We start from the raw sequence: 17427 nt of genomic DNA on the forward strand, positions 1-17427 counted from the left end.
TTCCTGGCTGAGCAACCGGTAAACAATATGTCTGAGGTGGGACTCCTGGGCCCAAGGCAGCCAAAGGTTGCACAGTCTAAGCTCTGTTAGCCTGTCAGTGTGGCTGTCAGAAGAAACACTGTTTCTTTTTTTTTTTGTTTGAGACAGAACCTCACTCTGTCACCCAGGCTGGAGTGCAGTGGCATGATCTTGACTCACTGCAACCTCTGCCTCCCAGGTTCAAGCGATTCTCCTGCCTCAGCCTCTCAAGTAGCTGAGACTACAGGTGCCCACCACCATGCCCGGCTAATTTTTGTATTTTTAGTAGAGATGGGGTTTCACCATGTCGGCCAGGCTGGTTTTGAACACCTGACCTCGTGATCTGCCCGCCTTGGCCTCCCAAAGTGCTGGGATTACAGGTACGAGCCACTGCTCCCAGCAAAACGCTGTTTCTAAGAGTTTCTTTGACAAGTCCTATCCTTCAGGTTCATGCATGATTAGGAAGAGGCAGCAGCCCTGGCTGAGCACCTGAGTGTTAATGGAACCAGATGCATAGCATAATGACATGGCATTCATGACACTGACTTTACTTTCTTCCCTGAACATGCCATGAATTCCTGATGATCACACAGTTCCCCAACAAATGCTGCTCAAAACCTAGAACTAATCAGGAGCAAGCACCAGCCTTGACTGTTAGTGGGACACGGGGAAGATGGCTGTGAACCGAATATGCAGTGCCTTTGAGGGAGAATGGTTTTAATATTTAGGAAGTATCAGTATGTAAGTTTTATGTTGAAAAATGAACTAAGTCACAAGGTCTGTAAATTTAATTATTGAAAAGGATAAAGTTGGGCCATTCAGTGAAACCTCCTGTAACTGAAATCTCTAACACAGTAGCCAATGGGGGAATCAAATGAGCCCAAGAAATTCTGCATAAACTAGGACTTAGGGGAGCCATTAGCATTCCACGCTGGAGTGAAGGAACCAGATCCTCCAGTTGGGGAGCACTCCTTTGAGGCCTGTGCTTCCTGCTCCGACAGGAGAGAAGGATAATGAGACTTGCTCCCAGGTGCCCTGCCCTGGAGCCCAGCAGGCCACACGGGCTCTTTGACCCTGTACTGTGCCAGTGATTTCCAAGGTGGGAGTGGTGCTCTGATTCCAGGAATGTCTTGGAATGGCTTTTCTCACTTCTCTAGACTCCTTGGTAGGGAGCACACCATCAGCGGAGCTAACCTGAGAACAGGGGTTGGAGCACTTGCCACCTGCAGTGAAGTAATTGGACAGCTGACAGACTCTTCCAGAGGGTCAGGGATTGGGAGCTGACCCCAAGTCCCACTCCATTTTCTTTGTGTACAGCACTTGTGTTGGTGACTAGTACTGAAGAGAGTATGTCGCTGTGTGAGTATGAAGCTAACGGCAGCCCTCAGCAGTGCCGACTTCCGCTCCCCGATGCATTCCTGTGCGCACGTTCGCGGGTCTGAGCGTGACTCATGGTCTGTCCCTAGAGCAGTTCACTCAGAGGCTTCTTCTCTTCCATGCTCTCAAGAATAAAAGTGGGGCCGCCATGTCCTATAAAGTCTTGCCATTCAGAGGCCCTGTCTTGCAGAGGGATAAGCCAGTGTCCCCAGGCCACAGTCCTTACACTAGGAGCAAGTTCCTTGTCTTTCTGGACAAGTTTTGCGTTTCTCAGAATTTTATTTTAGTAAGATTGTTACCAAAAGATTGTAACCCCAAAGTGTGTGCCTGTGGCTTGCCTAAGTTTTTGGAATTCACTTGTGTTATCTCCCCAAGCAAAACAAAAGAAAGAGAAACCTTCCTATTGACAAATCCTTTTTACCTTCTTGAGGGTTGTCAGTGGGACTAATTTGCATATTTCTTTGCTACCTTCTTTTAAAAACATTTTTCTTATTTACTGTTACAGACATACAGTAATGGTGCCTGACATAACCCACAGCCAAAGGCCTTGGCCTTGCTGCGTGTATTTCAGGCTTTTTCTTCCCTTTTCTTTTTTTTTAAGTAATAAGATACTACAGTTGTTGTCGGGCGCACTGGCTCACGCCTGTAATCCCAGCACTTTGGGAGGCCGAGGCAGGCGGATCACGAGGTCAGGAGATTGAGACCATCCTGGCTAACACTGTGAAACCCTGTCTCTACTAAAATTACAAAAAATTAGCCGGGCGTGGTAGTGGGCATCTGTTGTCCCAGCTACTCAGGAGGCTGAGGCAGGAGAATCGCTTGAACCCGGGAGGCAGAGGTTGCAGTGGGCCGAGATCGTGCCATTGCACTCTAGCCTGGGCTACACGGCGAGACTCCATTTCCAAAAAAAAAAAAAAAAGATATTACAGCTGAAGCCTGATCCTGTTCCCTTTTCTCCCTCACGTCCTAAGCATTACCACTGTCCCAAATCTGTTCCTTCTTCCCATGTCTTTGCAGTTTGGGCAAGTCTTCTGAACGCCTAGTCGTGATTTTAAGTCTTCTTTCCACCTTCAGTGAAGGGTGGCTGCCCTGAGCAAGCCAGTAGATTCAGTTATGTGTCTGGAGCCCAGATGTTTTATGTGGATTTTCATGTGGAATTGTTTTTGGTAAGGAAGTATTCCCTTGCCACACCAATGAAAAGAGAAGAAAACAGGTAGCTGGCACCCCCTGCATTGCTGCTTTCTGCCAGCCTGCTCCTTCTCCTTCCTCTCCATCTCTGTTGTGTCCAGATGCAAACTCTACATGGAGGGTTTCACCCTAGGTCCTCACTGCTGTGGCTCTCACACGAGGGCTGAATGCTCGTGTGTTGTAAATCCTTCCTTTTGCTTCCTCGTGTTGGATGTGTTTATTGGTTTTCATCTTCTGATCACTATTTCATCCTAGGTTTATCCCTTTTAAATTATAAATTAAATAAATTCTTTGCTTTTCCTACCAGCAACTACCCACCAAGTTCTACTGTGTGTTAATTTAATCAACAGTTGTTTATTGAGTACTTACTACATGTTGATTTCCTGTACTCAACATTGGAATGAAAACAGCTTAAGGCTCTGCTTTCATGAAGCTTCCATGCTATTAGGTGGAGACAGACAGTAATTAAGCAGATAAACAGGAAATTATGAGCTAGTGGTGGGTCCATTGCTGAGAAGTAAGACAGGTGGTAGGATGACCTGTGCCGCATGATGACTTTAGATTGGATGGTTGGGGAAGACTTCACGGACATTAAAACTGGCCGTGGAACGGGAAGCAAGAACTGGGCATGGAAGATGAGGGGTTGGGAGATTTCAGGCAGAGGGAGCAGCAGCAGGTACAGAGGCCCTGAGGCCCTTTATTGTGCCTTTCTGCTTGAGCAAGTAACTTAGAGCACTCATAGAGAAAGACAGCAGCAGTGGTCTTCTAAACACTCTGTCCTGTGTGGAGAGCTGCTTATGTGAGGTTTTGCTGTGCAGTAGCCAAACTGGCTCACATGAGCTCTTTGAGCTTGCTTGTCTCTGTGGGCTGAAGGCTGTTCCCTGTTTCCTTCAGCTCTACGTCTCCTCCGAGAGCCGCTTCAACACCCTGGCCGAGTTGGTTCATCATCATTCGACAGTGGCCGACGGGCTCATCACCACGCTCCATTATCCAGCCCCCAAGCGCAACAAGCCCACCGTCTACGGTGTGTCCCCCAACTACGACAAGTGGGAGATGGAACGCACAGACATCACCATGAAGCACAAGCTGGGCGGGGGCCAGTACGGGGAGGTGTACGAGGGTGTGTGGAAGAAATACAGCCTGACGGTGGCCGTGAAGACCTTGAAGGTAGGCTGGGACCGCTGGGGCCGCCCAGGGTACTTGGCGGGGGCAAGGTGTCTACTGGCATTAGGCGATGCATCTGCCCGGAAGCCTACCTCCCGCCTGCTGTCCGAGCGCTTCATTGGTGCCACAGAAATGACTTTTCCGTCTTACATCATCCTTGTGTCTTTGTAGGAGTGGAATCATTCTCATAGTCCGAGTGTGTTTCCACATATAGTGAGAGCTGACAAGCACGGAGGGGTTTTAGTGTAAAAAGATTAGTCATTTGGAGAAGTTTTCTCATTCTATGGCAAGATTCTTTTAAAGCCGTGGATTTCCATGCTGTTCGTGCGGCATGGAGATCACTTCCTACTGAGAGTTAAGGAGGAAAAAAAGATCTCTGAGTTTTGAAAGATTTAACCAAAATGCATTTGACTCTTCTGTGGATTTTTGTTGGCTGATTTGGAAGGCAGGTGCCCTGGGCATCCCCAGTGGGTTCCAATTCTGCAGCTGCCGAGACTCCTGCAGGCAGAGGTGGGAGTGCCCCCGCTAGAAAGGCGTCCAGGAAACTCGATTTTTACCAACTCAGATAGTCTGGTCTTTCTTGTTAACTGGGACTTTACCTCTCCACTAATGAATAGTGTTTGTAGTTTCCAGGCAGGTTTTTTTCTTCTTTTGAAGTTCTTTGAAACCCTTAGGACGCCAAGGGAAAGAAGTTTTCATTTTCAGCCCTCTGCGTTCTTCAAAATGTGTTCCAGGCTTTTTCCTGTGGCGAGGGTGTCCCCTAGTGTTGACTTACATTATTTCCACTTGTTTTAAATGAACTTTGATTACCTTGACCTGTGCACAGAAATCAACAGAGGGAGCCCCTTTTTAGAGCTATTAGAAAAGAACCGAAACATCCTCTGGGAAAAATAGAGCTTAATTTGTACACGTCTCAGAAGTCAGGTGCACACATTGAGACTGGTTGCAGCCACATGCCTGCCTTTTAGGGACTCTCTGACTGACCTGATGCCTTCACCCAAAGACATAGTGAAATGGGAAGTATGGTTTCTGGCTGGTATGAAGTGGCTGCTTTAGAGAAGAGATCACATTCTTTAGTCCTGGAAACCAAAGGTGGCTCCCTGATCCCTTGTTCAACTCGTGCCTGTCTTTGGGCAGGACTGGCACTGGGGTGGGGGCATGGTTTGGGTTACCTTAAGGACCCTGGATATTTCTCAGATAGGAGAGAGTCCTTTCTTTTTGAGACAGAGTCTTACTCTGTTGCCTGGGTTGGAGTGCAGTGGCATGATCTCAGCTCACTGCAACCTCTGCCCCCCAGGTTTAAGCAATTCTCCTTCCTCAGCCTCATGAGTAGTTGGGATTACAGGCACCTGCCACCACGCCCAGCTAATTTTTGTATTTTTAGTAGAGACGGGGTTTCACTCTGTTGGCCAGGCCAGTCTTGAACTCCTGACCTCAAGTGATCTGCCTACCGTGGCCTCCCAGAGTGCTGGGATTATAGGCATAAGCCACTACGCCCGGCCCTGGACTTTTTCTTAATTGAGTAAATATTTATCAAGTTCCTCATTTCTATTTGACGGTTCCTGGGCTCAACACTGGGATTAGAAAATGAATGGGACAGAGTTCTTCACCTGAGGCATGGCGTGGTCCAGGTAGTAGAAGCAAGAATTGCAGCGCAGCAGTTCTCGGGACACCACCAGGGAGTGAATAAAGGAGGGACTGGGGGGCTGTGCAGGTGCCCCCCAGCTCCTTGGGTTGCACAGGGTTGAAGAGCAGACCCAAAAAATGGGGCTTGACTGGGTCAGCAAACTGAGAAAGACCTAGATTTCAGCACACTTTTACCAGGATTTGTAAAACGAAGGAAGGTTCAACGTGCAAAATACACTAGATTTCAACCAGTAAAGGCTTGTCTGAAAACTTCCAAGATCAGGTTGTACAACGTGACATTTGAGGAAATGCTACTTCAGTAGATGATGCTGTGGCATTGTTTTCTGAACAACTGAAGGACACTCCAGAGGAGGGTACCTATTGGAGACCAGTATGGTTTGGGGGGTGGGTTTCTTATATATCACTGAATCTAAAGTGGGTGCCTTTCAGACTGTGCTTTACTAATAATATGTTACTCTGCTTTTAATTATACTTCTAATATTTTTTCCCAAGAGCCTAATTAACTTACGATCTCACAGTTGGTAAAGAATTACAGGATGTCATTGCGTGGATTTCTGTGGGCATTCACCTGGAGTGGTATCTAATTAGGGAAAAGGCAGTATGTCCCTTTCTGGAGGTGTGTTAACTGAAAATACGGTACTAAGCAGCTGCTAAATAAATCAGCCCTCCTTCCTCCCGGCCATGCGCAGATGGCCCTGCAGTATGTTGCCTATTTGCCAAATAAGATTAGTGTAAATATTGGGCATTTACCTTTGCTGTAGAAGCTGAAATTGCCGGGCACAGTGGCTTACACCTGTAATCCCAGCACTTTGGAAGGCCAAGGCTGGTGGATTGCTTGAGCCCAGGAGTTCAAGACCAGCCTGGGCAACATGACAAAACTCTGCCTGTACAAAAAATACCAAAAAAATTAGCCAAGCCTGGTGGTACGTCTGTAGTCTGAGCTACAGGCTAGGACGTGGGAGGCTGACATGGGAGGATTACCTGAGCCCGGGAGGTTGAGGCTGTAGTGAGCTGTCATAGCGCCACTGCATTCCTGTCTGGGCAGCAGAGTGAGACTTGGCTCCAAAAAAAAAAAAAAAAAAAAGCTGAAATCCTGGAGTGGATTCTAAATCATGGCAGCAGCTAACGTTCAGCTTTCATCGTGCCCTTACTGTGTGCCTGGCAGAGGCCTCTGTGCTTACTACATGTTGCATCTCATTGAATCCTCACAACCTTAAGATCCTTCCAGGTTGAGCATCCTGAACCCTAAAATCCCAAATCCTAAATGCTCCCAAATCCAAAACTTTTTGAGCACCAGCATGCAGCTCAGAGGAAATGCATATTGGAACATTTCAGATTTTGGGTTTTCAAATTTGGGGTGTTCATCTGGTAATACAGTGCGGCAATCCCCAAATCTGCAAAGATCCGAGCTCTGAAACACTTGTAGTCCCAGGCCTTTCAGTTAAGGGACATTCACCCTGTATCAACATTTTAATGCTGAGAAAATGGAAGAGAGAGAGGTTAAGTGACTGACCTGGCATCACACAGCCAGAAGTGGCAGCATCAGGATTTGAACCAGGGCACTCAACTCGAGAGCTCAGCTCTTCTTTTTTTTAAATTGAACCCAGGTTCTTATTTCTCGAACACCGTAAAAAATGTACATAAGCCACAGTTATGCCTTTAAAAAAAAAATCACGTTTTCCCCCACCCTCCTCCCATCCAGCCTGTTTGTTTCCTATCGCTGGCTTCTCCAAGGACAGAGCCAGAGTCCTCCTTTGCCAGCAGGGGGAGCAAGGGCCTACTTTTAACCATGACTCCATAGTGAACAAGTAAAACAGCCTTGGGTCATGTACCTTTCAGGCAGAAGGAAGAGGGAAGAGAACAGGAAAAAAGGAGGACACTAGGCTGACCCCTGCAGATGGGAAACTGGAATTACAACAAAGGCTCATTGGGAACTGCACCCTTGAATTTTGACAGTATTGGGCAGGACATAGTCTTGCTATCTGTTAAAGGGAAGATGTGCTTAAGAAAACCAACAGTCAAGTGCAAGAAGCCCTAATTTTTTTGAGGTGGGGGATGGGGTCTCACTATGTTGCCCAGCTGGCCTCCAACTCCTGGCTCAAGCAGTCCTCCCACCTCAGCCTCCTGAATAGCAAGGATCACAGACTTGTGCCACTGTGCCCAGCTATGAGCCAGCAATTTTTAAATGAGCTGTATTCGGAGTTTGTACATCAGTGGTTTTTTTTTTTTTTTTTTCTGTGAATCAGTTCTCTAAGTAATAGAATTTGGAAAAGACCACTGGTGATTGAGCTGTGGCATTTAGCTTGACTCGTGAGCTAACTGACAAATTTACTAAACAGTGGAAAATAATATACAGCATGTATTTTTTTGAATAAGTTATCCCGCCCTCGAGTTCTGTGTCTTTCCTAAGTCCGCATATGTGACAGACAGATCTCTGTCTTCTGTTGTCCACATCATGTGTTTTGGCAGTTGTTCCTTATCGATACACATAAGGTTGTCTTGTTTTTGTATGGATATATTTTAACATGTACCAACTTTCAGTGGGCCTTTGTCTTATTTCCAGTATTTTGCCCTCCTCTAAACAGCAGCACAGGGATTCCCCTCATTTGCATGTATGTTAAACTGTCCTGGTGGGTCAGCTTCCTGAAACTACCCGATCAGGGACCATGTGCATGTATGGCCTTGACCATACTGCCAGAGTACCTTCCAAGGAGTTTGTGTCATCAATTTGCACTCCCCAGTGGTGTTGAGAGAGTGCACGTTTCCTCCACCCAGCACAGTGTGTTTCGGTTTAATTTCTCCCAGGAAATGGGTGTCACTTGGGGAGCTCCAGAAAGAAGCCGAGAAGTAGGGCAGTCGTACACTTGGCAGTTGTACGCAGTGGCTCTCTGGCTGCACAAGGAGGGCCACGCATAGGGAGAGAGGCCATGCAGCTCAGAGCCTGCTGTTGCCAGGCTGCACTTACTCTTGAAAGACAGGCATTCCTTGCAGTGGGTTCTCCTCTGGCCAGGGAGATGAGTTCTGGGGGCTCCTCTGCGAGGTGGTCTCTCTTGGGCTTTCCTCTTGAGCTTCAAGTCCCACGTCTGGAGTATGAGCTGCCTTCCTCAGTCTAACTCTGTCCAGTGTTTTGTTTTTGTTTTTGTTTTTGAGACGGAGTCTTGCCCTCTTGCCCAAGCTGGAGTACAGTGGCGCCATCTCAGCTCACTGCAAGCTCCGCCTCCCAGGTTCAAGCAATTCTCCTGCCTCGGCCTCCCAAGTAGCTGGGACTACAGGTGCATGTCACCACGCCTGGCTAATTTTTTGTACTTTTAGTAGAGGTGAGGTTTCACTGTGTTAGCCAGGATGGTCTCGATCTCCTGACCTCGTGATCCGCCCTGCTTGGCCTCCCAGAGTGCTGGGATTACAGGCGTGAGCCACGGCACCCGGCAGTCTCTTCAGTGTTTTTAGCCATGTTGATCCTGATTCATCTGATGGGTGAAGGAATATTGGAAATAGGGATAATCCCTGTGGTGTTTCACTGTGCCTGTAACCTCTCTCACCTAGCATTTGGTTAACCAGAAACAGATGTGGAAACTGATCTATCAGTAGATAATGGCCCTGCTCAGGGAGAGGGATCCCTGCTGAGAGCGAGACATTGAGAGCCTGCTACACAGAAACTTCTGGAAGGCCAAGCCATTTCTTTTTTTTTTTTTTCCCCCAGACAGAGTGTCACCCAGTTGCTCAGGCTGGAGTGCAGTGGCGTGATCTCGGTTCCTTGCAACGTCCTCCCGGGTTCAAGCAATTCTCCTGCCCGAGCCTCCCCAGTAGCTGGCATTACAGGCTCCTGCCACCACACCCAGCTAATTTTTGCATTTTTAGTAGAGACGTGGTTTCACCATGTGGCCAGGCTGGTCTCAAACTCCTGGCCTCAAGTGATCTGCCTGCCTTGGCCTCCCAGAGAGGCCAAGCCATTTCTAAAAACAGTGCTCTTTTTCATGCTGTAGAATACCTATGCTTGAGGGTGAGCAAAAAGGAGGAAACTGATTAGAAAATACCTGTGAGGGCTGGGCCTGGAGGCTCACACCTGTAATCCCAGCACTCTGGGAGGCCGAGGCGGGCGAATCACAAGGTCAGGAGATCAAGACCATCTTGGCTAACATGGTGAAAACCCGTCTCTACTAAAAATACAAAAAAAATTAGCTGGGTGTGGTGGTGGGCGCCTGTAGTCCCAGCTACAGGGGAGGCTAAGGCAGGAGAATGATGCGAATCCAGCAGGTGGAGCTTGCAGTGAGCTGAGATTGTGCCACTGCCCTCCAGTCTGGGCCAGAGTGAGACTCCATCGCAAAAAAAAAAAAAGAAATACCTGTGAGATGTTGAGTCTAGGAGAATGCATCTGTGAGAAGACAAACAACCCTAATATTCATTAAAGAACCAGCCTTTTGTTTTCTATGAGCTGTCTGTTCTGTCTACTCAGGAATAGAGATAAACTGCCTTACTAGTAATAAAAGCAAGCACCGCTGAGTGAGTGCTGGCCGCATTCCAGGAACTGCTCTTGGCACTCTGTGCACAAGGGAGATACTGACATTCTCTCTGTTGTGCAGATGAGAAAACAGACTCAGAGGGGTTGAGTAACTTACCATGGTCACACAGCAGCAGAGCGAAGTCAGTATAATTCACAAGTCATTCTCTTAACCACTCTGCCGTACCACCCAGAATGTTCATTTGCATCTGAGCCAGCCCAGTCAGTCCATGCAAAGAGAGGCCAGTTGACTCATCTCCCTCCCTAACAAATACAGAAGAGAGCAGGCTGAAAATTCATAGCTTTCACTCAAAAGTGTTTCCTTCACCCTCATTCATCCAAGTTAGTTTTATTTTACTATATAAAGAGAATTCTCTTCAACAAAACGATAGGAAATTTTTTAATGAAAGTAAAGGAATGTCACAGAATTGCATCAGGATATTTCCAGTTTAACACAACTACAAACGTAGGCTGTTTTGTTGTTGTTGTTGTTTTGGTTTTCTATTTTGAGGTGAAGTCTCACTCTGTCCCGCACGCTGAAGTGCAGTGGTGCAATGTCAGCTCACTGCAACCTCATCCTCCCGAATTCAAGTGATTCCCCTGCCTCAGCCTCCCAAGTAGCATGCGCCACCATGCCTGGTTAATTTTTTTATTTTTAGTAGAGATGGGGTTTCAACATGTTGGCCAGGTTGGTTCTGAACTCAGGTGATCCACCTTGGCCTCCCAAAGTGTTGAGATTATAGATGTGAGCCACTGCACGCGGCTGCTGTTGTTAATAGTTAAAATTATAAATTGAACAAGGTCTGATTCCAGCAGGGGGAGACAAATTCACATTGATTTTTCTGTAAGAAAAGGAATTATTTGTACTTTCCTCCCGTGTGTGTTTTTGTGTATGTAAGAGAGAAAAGAGAGACAGATGAGAAGAGGGCTGCCTTTGAAAGCCATGTTCCTTTTGCATGTACATGCCTGTCAAGATTATTACTTGGTCTTTTAAAAGAGGGTCAGTAGCTATAAAAGCAAATGATATTTATGAAATGATTTCATTGTGTGTGGTTTATTATGTGGTCTTCAAAAAAGAAAAACCCCACTTGTTTAGAAAGCTTCCTTTGAGAGCTACTTTGTAACCATATTGTTGATCAAGCAAGATTCTTAAAGCCCCAGTCCTGTACATGAGCAGCATTGAATCCCCGGATGCTGGCAGACATTCGCTGTCCAGCCTTTGACATTAGCATGTCACCCTGGTAAATCAAAGCACTCCATGCCAAAAACAGCATGGTCTGCTGAGCATGTTACGGAGCAGAGAGGGCTCAGAAGAATTAAACGGCCAATGGGGTGGCGGCAGGGGTGAGCTCTTTCCCCCTCGGACAGCTTGGCACAGGGACTACCAACGAGGTTTAATTGACATTAAGAGCAGCTCACCATTTTTAAAGAGCAATAAATTGTTTCCAAGTTTCAGCCTCTCAGAGCCCTGAGCTAAGAGATAATGGGCTGACACATAGCCTCATTGGTCACGCTTCACTTGTAAACAGGATTGGCCAAAGCAAGAAGGCTGTAAGTAAAGGTTGGCCCGTCCTCTGGAAGCTTCCTCCACAGCAGGGTGGGGAACTGGGGCAGCCACAGCAAGCAGGACCGTCAGGACACTGTGTTCTCCCAAAGGGGCCAGAACATACAAGGTTCTACGTTTAACAGAAAGTTGATCAAGCCTTCCTCTTTGGGTAGCCTAATTTTTAAGCCATTCACTCTGTTTCACTGCACAGTCTTTCTCTCCAAACTCTGTTGAAACTTGGAGGCATCTCGCTTCCTCTCTTGGCCTTTGTAGCCAGGTTTTCGCAGCAAACAGACCATATCATTTAACACCCACCTGCTTCTTGTTCTGATGGTTGGCTCAGTGGACAGTAGCATTTTTTAAGTCAAAAAGAGGCTTAGTGATGTAGGCCAAGGTCAAGGCTCTGTGTGATGGGCTCTCCCCAGGGCTCAGTGCCACGGCACTTCAGACTTGACCCCAGACTGAAAAGATGAGAGGAGCTGTAGAAGTCACGGCCTGTCTGTGCTGGGCCCATGCTCCTATCTTTTTCTCCCCCTTGGCATTTAGATACTGTGGACTTGTTAAAATGTGACATGTACTGATGATCGTTGTGAATTAGTTGGTAGGGGAGCTGCTGGTGAGGATGATTTTAGACTTTGAGTAATTGACCTGACAGACAGGGATGACTGCTTCATTAAGAGCCCACCACCACGTGCCAGAACAGTTCAACATCCTCTGTTGCTACCATACTTCGAGACTTCGTTCTTTGTGATGCAATATCTCTTTCTTGTCATCAGGGTCTCTTCCCTTAAATCAGGTGCATTTCAGATTCTTCAGGTGATGTTTTTTAGGGTGAGTGTGTTAGCACCCCTTGGAAACCAGATTCCCCAGGGAAAGAGTGCCACATCTGTGGTGTTTGCCTGTATAGCTCTCCCACGCCACCACGAACTCCAAGAGGTGGGGAAGCACATGTGGCCTGCCTAGCAGGCACCAGAAGCAGGTTGTCTGTACATGCAAGCCAGCTTTGCCCTGTTGCCCTGGGGGAGAATTGAAAAGTTTGTCCCCAAAGGGGAAAATTCTTTGTGCCATCAGGTTGCTGTTCAGCTGTCATGGAACCTGTCTGCAACAATGTGGCTGTCACAAAAGGCAGCCCAGGACAAGTGTGCACTGAAGCTCCATTTTGCGTTAACCATTCCAGTACTTACCCACTGAAAAGCACTTCCTGAAGTAATTTCACCCTCGTTTTTTCCTTCTGCAGGAGGACACCATGGAGGTGGAAGAGTTCTTGAAAGAAGCTGCAGTCATGAAAGAGATCAAACACCCTAACCTGGTGCAGCTCCTTGGTGAGTAAGCTTGGGGCTGTGAAGAGAGGGTCTCACACCACACCTCCAGGGTGACACAGGTGCTGGAGAAGAAGCACAGGTGGCTCACTGCATGAAACTCACTGGAACGCTTGAGCTCTGCTGACGTTCAGCCGCCAGTAAAATGAGGCCTGTATGGGATGGGTGTGTGCGTGTGTGCACGTACGCACATGTATGTATGAGAGAGAGAATGTGATTAAGTGGATACCTAAAAGCAGTCAAATGCAAATCTGAAATTAGTTTCTGAAACTTTCCAGAGTTTTCTCACTGAAGTGATTCTGTGAGTAGACATATAACCATCAGATATAACCATTTGGGGCTAAACTGATGGTGGTGAAGATCATTTGAGGTAGGGCCAGGTCTGCTTCTGAATTCTGTGGCAGCCTCTCCCTGTGTAAATTCAAGTTCACTGGCTTGAGAAGAAGAAAAGAGGCTGGCCATGTCCCTCCCACATGAGCCCAGTCTCAGGACACAGGTGCTTGGGACCATGTTGGAAGTTGGGCCCAGGACTTAGAAACAGAGTCAGTATCCTTCAGAAGGCTTTTTCTTTAGACAGTTGTTTGTTCAGTCGGGAGTGGAGCCACGTGCTGAAGTCCTTGGTATCTTGTTGGCAGGGGTCTGCACCCGGGAGCCCCCGTTCTATATCATCACCGAATTCATGACCTACGGGAACCTGCTGGACTACCTGAGGGAGTGCAACCGGCAGGAGGTGAACGCCGTGGTGCTACTGTACATGGCCACTCAGATCTCGTCAGCCATGGAGTACCTGGAGAAGAAAAACTTCATCCACAGGTAGGGGCCTGGCCAGGCAGCCTGTACCACGGAGTCGCAGGGCGTGGAGCCGGGCAGCCTTTTACAAAAAGCCCCAGCCTTGGAGGTCTCAGGGTACAGCTTCTAACCTCAGTGCTGGCAACACATTGAACCTTGGAACAAAGGCAAACACTGGGCTCCTGGCAAAGCCAGCTTTGGGCATGTGTCCAGGGCTAAATTCAGCCAGGCCTAGACCTGGACCAGTGGAGCAGCTAATCCCCGGAGTAAGAAATATTTCATTTTTGAACCATTTTGGGCTAAGTGGAATATTAAATGAAGTTCATAAAAGGCGTCCTTCCTAATAATCACAGCCCCTCTGAAAGAGAGTGCTCATTGTTCCTCCGCGGCCAGCGTCCATCAGTAATGGCCTCTTCCTGGGAGCCGCTGGCATTGCTTTTACACAAACTCATGGGAACAACCAATACATGGCTTTTGTTTTTTAGTGTGTGTGGTTTTTTTTCCTGCTTTCTCTTTATTATCTTTTCATTCTCCACTTGCTGTCCTCGGGTTCAGGGATGTTTCCACAATTGTCAGAATTGTATATATGGAGGTCTAAATTAAGCGTCTTTGCTGTTTTAAACCCTGAAGTGTTTTGACCTTCAAATGTGCCACAATTATCTCGGTCTTCAAATTCTTTGCTAGTGGAAATGGCTTCCTAGCAAAGCGACAGCCTGTGCAGGACAGTGCCTGATGGGCTTTGCTGGCGTCTTTTATATGAGATGTTCTCCACACCACCACTGTGACCTTTCCTTCCCAATTAGCTCAAGTATGAAACCTCTACATGAGATTTCATAGCAAGGAATAAGGGTAGCATGTGTGAAATGCTGGCAGCTCCTTGTAAGACAGATTTTCTATGCTCCACAAGAGCCTGATCCAGATACCCCTGGCTTTCAGGAAAGTGAACCCTCTGATGCTGCAAATTGAGATTGCTTGACTTCTGGTTTGCTTGGCACGGCCAGGTCTGTTCCTTCTTCATTCAAGCGAACTTAAAATGCTTTACCAAAATCCTCTTAGGCACAACTCTTCTGTATTTAATTTCACTCTCGTTGCTGACGATCAGGCTATCTCGTGCACCATCGCCTCAAGCTGCTGCCTCCTGTCATTCCCCTCTTCCCGCTTGCCTTGTGATTTCATGGTTAATGTTCATGAACCAAAGATTAGATTCCTACCTCCCTGGGAGAATCAGGAAGTGAGAGGAAACAGATTATACAGGAGAGCGTTTTTAGGATACATTTGGGTACACATCAGGAAGAAAGAGGGAAGTAGGAAACACAGTTTGGGTAAAGAATGTCATGGGCTTTGTTTTATTTTGTCCCATCAAGTCTGGATAGGACAAGTGGAGATGCACTCTGATAAAAGTTTCTTGCAATCAAAGACTGGGCTAAGTGTTTGTCTCTGTGCCTGGCATAGAGTAGCAATAACTGCACTTAATATTCTCGACACATCAATCAAAGCATTTAGCATATTAATTAATTACACTCACAGCAGCCCTAAGAGGTGGGTGCCATTATTATCGTCTTCATTTTACGGATGAGGTAACTGAGTCCCAAGGTAATTAACTTGCTCCAGGTCATGGGGCCAGGGAGCCCGCTCCCAGCACCAGCCTCTCGCCATGTTGGGATCTATCTCAAGGTGTGTTTGCTGAGAGGCTGGCACTGTGTTAATTGCAGTGGGCATTAATACAAATTTCCAGGGCACTGGACTCAATCTTCCCATTGTCAGCATTGCAGCTTTGCTCAACAGTGGTGGATTTGTGAAGTGGAAAGTTGGCCAGGAGCTCTCATGGGTGAACATTTTTCTTTCTTAGAGATCTTGCTGCCCGAAACTGCCTGGTAGGGGAGAACCACTTGGTGAAGGTAGCTGATTTTGGCCTGAGCAGGTTGATGACAGGGGACACCTACACAGCCCATGCCGGAGCCAAGTTCCCCATCAAATGGACTGCACCCGAGAGCCTGGCCTACAACAAGTTCTCCATCAAGTCCGATGTCTGGGGTAAGGGTTGCTGCTGCACTGAAGTGGTCCTTCCTGGCTACGGGAGGGGTTTTTTTTTTGTTTTTTTTTTTTTCTGCCTCTTTCTTGCTCTTCCCTTTTTTTTCCCCTTTTTTTCTTGCTCTTCCTTTCTTTTTGTTTTTTTGAGAGGGAGTCTCACTCTGTCACCCAGGCTGGAGTGCAGTGGTACAATCTTGGCTCAGTGCAGCCTCTGCCTCCCAGGTTCAAGCAATTCTCCTGCCTCAGTGTCTTGAGTAGCTGGGATTATAGGCGCCCGTCACCATGCCCAGCTAATTTTTGGTATTTTTAGTAGAGATGGGGTTTCACCATGTTGGCCAGGCTGGTCTAGAACTCCTGACCTCAGGTGATCCACCTGCCTTGGCCTCCCAAAGTGCTGGGATTACAGGTGTGAGCCACTGCACCCAGCCACCTTTTTTTTTTTTTTTTTAAACCTTTGGCCTGAGGTCCAAATATGGTGCACAGTGTATCTGCTGATCTGTCTGTTAAAACAGTGTCCTCTGTGAGCCCCCTCTCCATGTCTTTATTTCCCTTGCTGTTTGTTTATTGAAGAAATCATCATTTGTTCCGCAGAGTTTCTTACGTTCTGAGTTTTGCCCATTGTCTCCAATGGTGTGATTTAATGTTCCTCTGGCTTACGTATTCCTAGTTAAGGGTGGCTGAATCTGGACAGCCTCATCACATTCAGGTTTGACTGTTTTTCTTTTAGTAAGAGTGGATCAGAAGAGATGGTGTGCCCTTTCATCAGTAGACATAAAATGCTTGATTTTCTTTCTTTTTGTTTTTGTTTTTGTTTTGTTTTGTTTTTTTGAGATGGAGTTTCGCTCTTGTTGCCCAGGCTGGAGTATAGTAGCACAATCTCGGCTCGCTGCAACCTCTGCCTTCCGGTTTCAAGTGATTCTCCTGCCTCAGCCTCCTGAGTAGCTGGGATTACAGGTGCCTGCCACCACCCCTGACTAATTTTTGCATTTTTAGTAGAGGCAGGGGTTTTACCATGTTGGCCAGGATGGTCTCGAACTCCTGACCTCGTGATCTGCCCACCTCGGTCTCCCAGAGTGCTGGGATACAGCTGTGAGCCACTGCGCCCGGCCCCAAAATGCTTGATTTTCTATCTTTTTAAAATTTTTTTGAGTAATTTTTAGCAGTTATTGATATACAGTGCCTAGATCCAATAGTTTACTAGGTGTTGCCAGATGGGAATTCTCTAATTCTGTCATTCCTATTCAGTTGTTAGTGGAATACTTGTATGAGGAGAAACGGTTCCTCATCTCTGGTTACTCAGTGGTACAGTTCATATAGGAAGAGCAGGATCAATTCTTGCTTCTTTGGTTTTATTTACCAGTTCTTTTTTTTTTTTTTTGAGATGGAGTCTCACTCTGTCGCCCAGGCTGGAGTGCAGTGGCCGGATCTCAGCTCACTGCAAGCTCCGCATCCCGGGTTTACGCCATTCTCCTGCCTCAGCCTCCCAAGTAGCTGGGACTACAGGTGCCCGCCACCTCACCTGGCTAGTTTTTTGTATTTTTTAGTAGAGATGGGGTTTCACCGTGTTAGCCAGGATGGTCTTGATCTGACCTCGTGATCCGCCCGTCTTGGCCTCCCAAAGTGCTGGGATTACAGGCTTGAGCCACCGCGCCCGGCCTTTTACCAGTTCTTTTTTTTTTTTTTTTGAGGCGGAGTCTCGCTCTGTCGCCCAGGCTGGAGTGCAGTGGCCGGATCTCAGCTCACTGCAAGCTCCGCCTCCCGGGTTCCCACCATTCTCCTGCCTCAGCCTCCCGCGTAGCTGGGACTACAGGCGCCGCCACCACGCCCGGCTAATTTTTTGTATTTTTAGT

The 17427-nt window shown here is 47.3% G+C and overlaps 1 protein-coding gene across 3 annotated transcripts in view; it reads left to right on the forward strand.

Moving 5' to 3' along the window:
- LOC105464039 (ABL proto-oncogene 1, non-receptor tyrosine kinase) overlaps nucleotides 1-17427 on the forward strand; it is a 186385-nt gene that overhangs the window by 157529 nt on the left and 11429 nt on the right. For all 3 annotated transcript variants that reach the window (XR_976636.2, XM_011711661.2, XM_011711662.3), the window contains exons 4-7: nucleotides 3478-3750; nucleotides 12676-12760; nucleotides 13393-13570; nucleotides 15396-15580. Coding sequence is in view for 2 of the 3 variants with exons in the window: in XM_011711661.2 (XP_011709963.2) it covers nucleotides 3478-3750; nucleotides 12676-12760; nucleotides 13393-13570; nucleotides 15396-15580 (721 nt within the window). In the remaining variant the exon portion in view is untranslated. The remainder of the gene's footprint in view (nucleotides 1-3477; nucleotides 3751-12675; nucleotides 12761-13392; nucleotides 13571-15395; nucleotides 15581-17427) is intronic.

Source organism: Macaca nemestrina, chromosome 14 (genome assembly GCF_043159975.1).
Source record: "Macaca nemestrina isolate mMacNem1 chromosome 14, mMacNem.hap1, whole genome shotgun sequence".
Lineage (NCBI taxonomy): Eukaryota > Metazoa > Chordata > Mammalia > Primates > Cercopithecidae > Macaca > Macaca nemestrina.